The 510-nt window shown below is 53.1% G+C and overlaps 1 protein-coding gene across 1 annotated transcript in view; it reads right to left on the reverse strand.

Annotated features, from left to right (window-relative positions):
• Positions 1–235: 235 nt before the first annotated feature.
• Positions 236–510, reverse strand: part of LOC130587923 (ribonucleoprotein PTB-binding 1-like) — a gene marked incomplete at its 3' end in the record, with an annotated part of 7,057 nt that continues 6,782 nt past the window's right edge. The window contains exon 3 of the mRNA XM_057388893.1: positions 236–496. Within this exon, the coding sequence (XP_057244876.1) occupies positions 236–496 (261 nt within the window). The remainder of the gene's footprint in view (positions 497–510) is intronic.

The raw sequence follows: 510 nt of genomic DNA on the forward strand, positions 1-510 counted from the left end.
GGATGAGGATGAAGACGAGGATGATGACAAGGATGAAGATGAGAATGAGGATGAAGATGAGGATGAGAACGAGGATGAAGATGAGGATGAGAACGAGGATGAAGATGAGGATGAGAACGAGGATGAAGATGAGGATGAGAATGAGGATGAAGATGAGAATGAGAACGAGGATGAAAATGAAAATGAGCATGAAGGTGAGGATGAGGATGAAGATGAGGATAAAGATGAAGATAAGGATGATGACAAGGATGAAGATGAGAATGAGAATGAGGATGAGGATGATGCTGAAGCTGAGCTCACTCACGGTGGCCTGGGCAGCAATGAGAGCTGCCAGCATGCTGCGGCCGGGCGGGCCGGGAGCGCAGAACGACACTCGGATGTGGTTCCCTGCCAGGGGAAATCCGTCCGTGGCCTCCTGGACCCGCTCGGCCGCCTCCGGGGACTCAAATTCCAGCACAGCAAAACCCTTCAGCTGCCGGTCCTGCCCGTAGGCCAGCTGGGACAGGGGGA

Source organism: Malurus melanocephalus, unplaced genomic scaffold (assembly GCF_030028575.1).
Source record: "Malurus melanocephalus ecotype Western Australia unplaced genomic scaffold, MMel_1.1 scaffold_2730, whole genome shotgun sequence".
NCBI lineage: Eukaryota > Metazoa > Chordata > Aves > Passeriformes > Maluridae > Malurus > Malurus melanocephalus.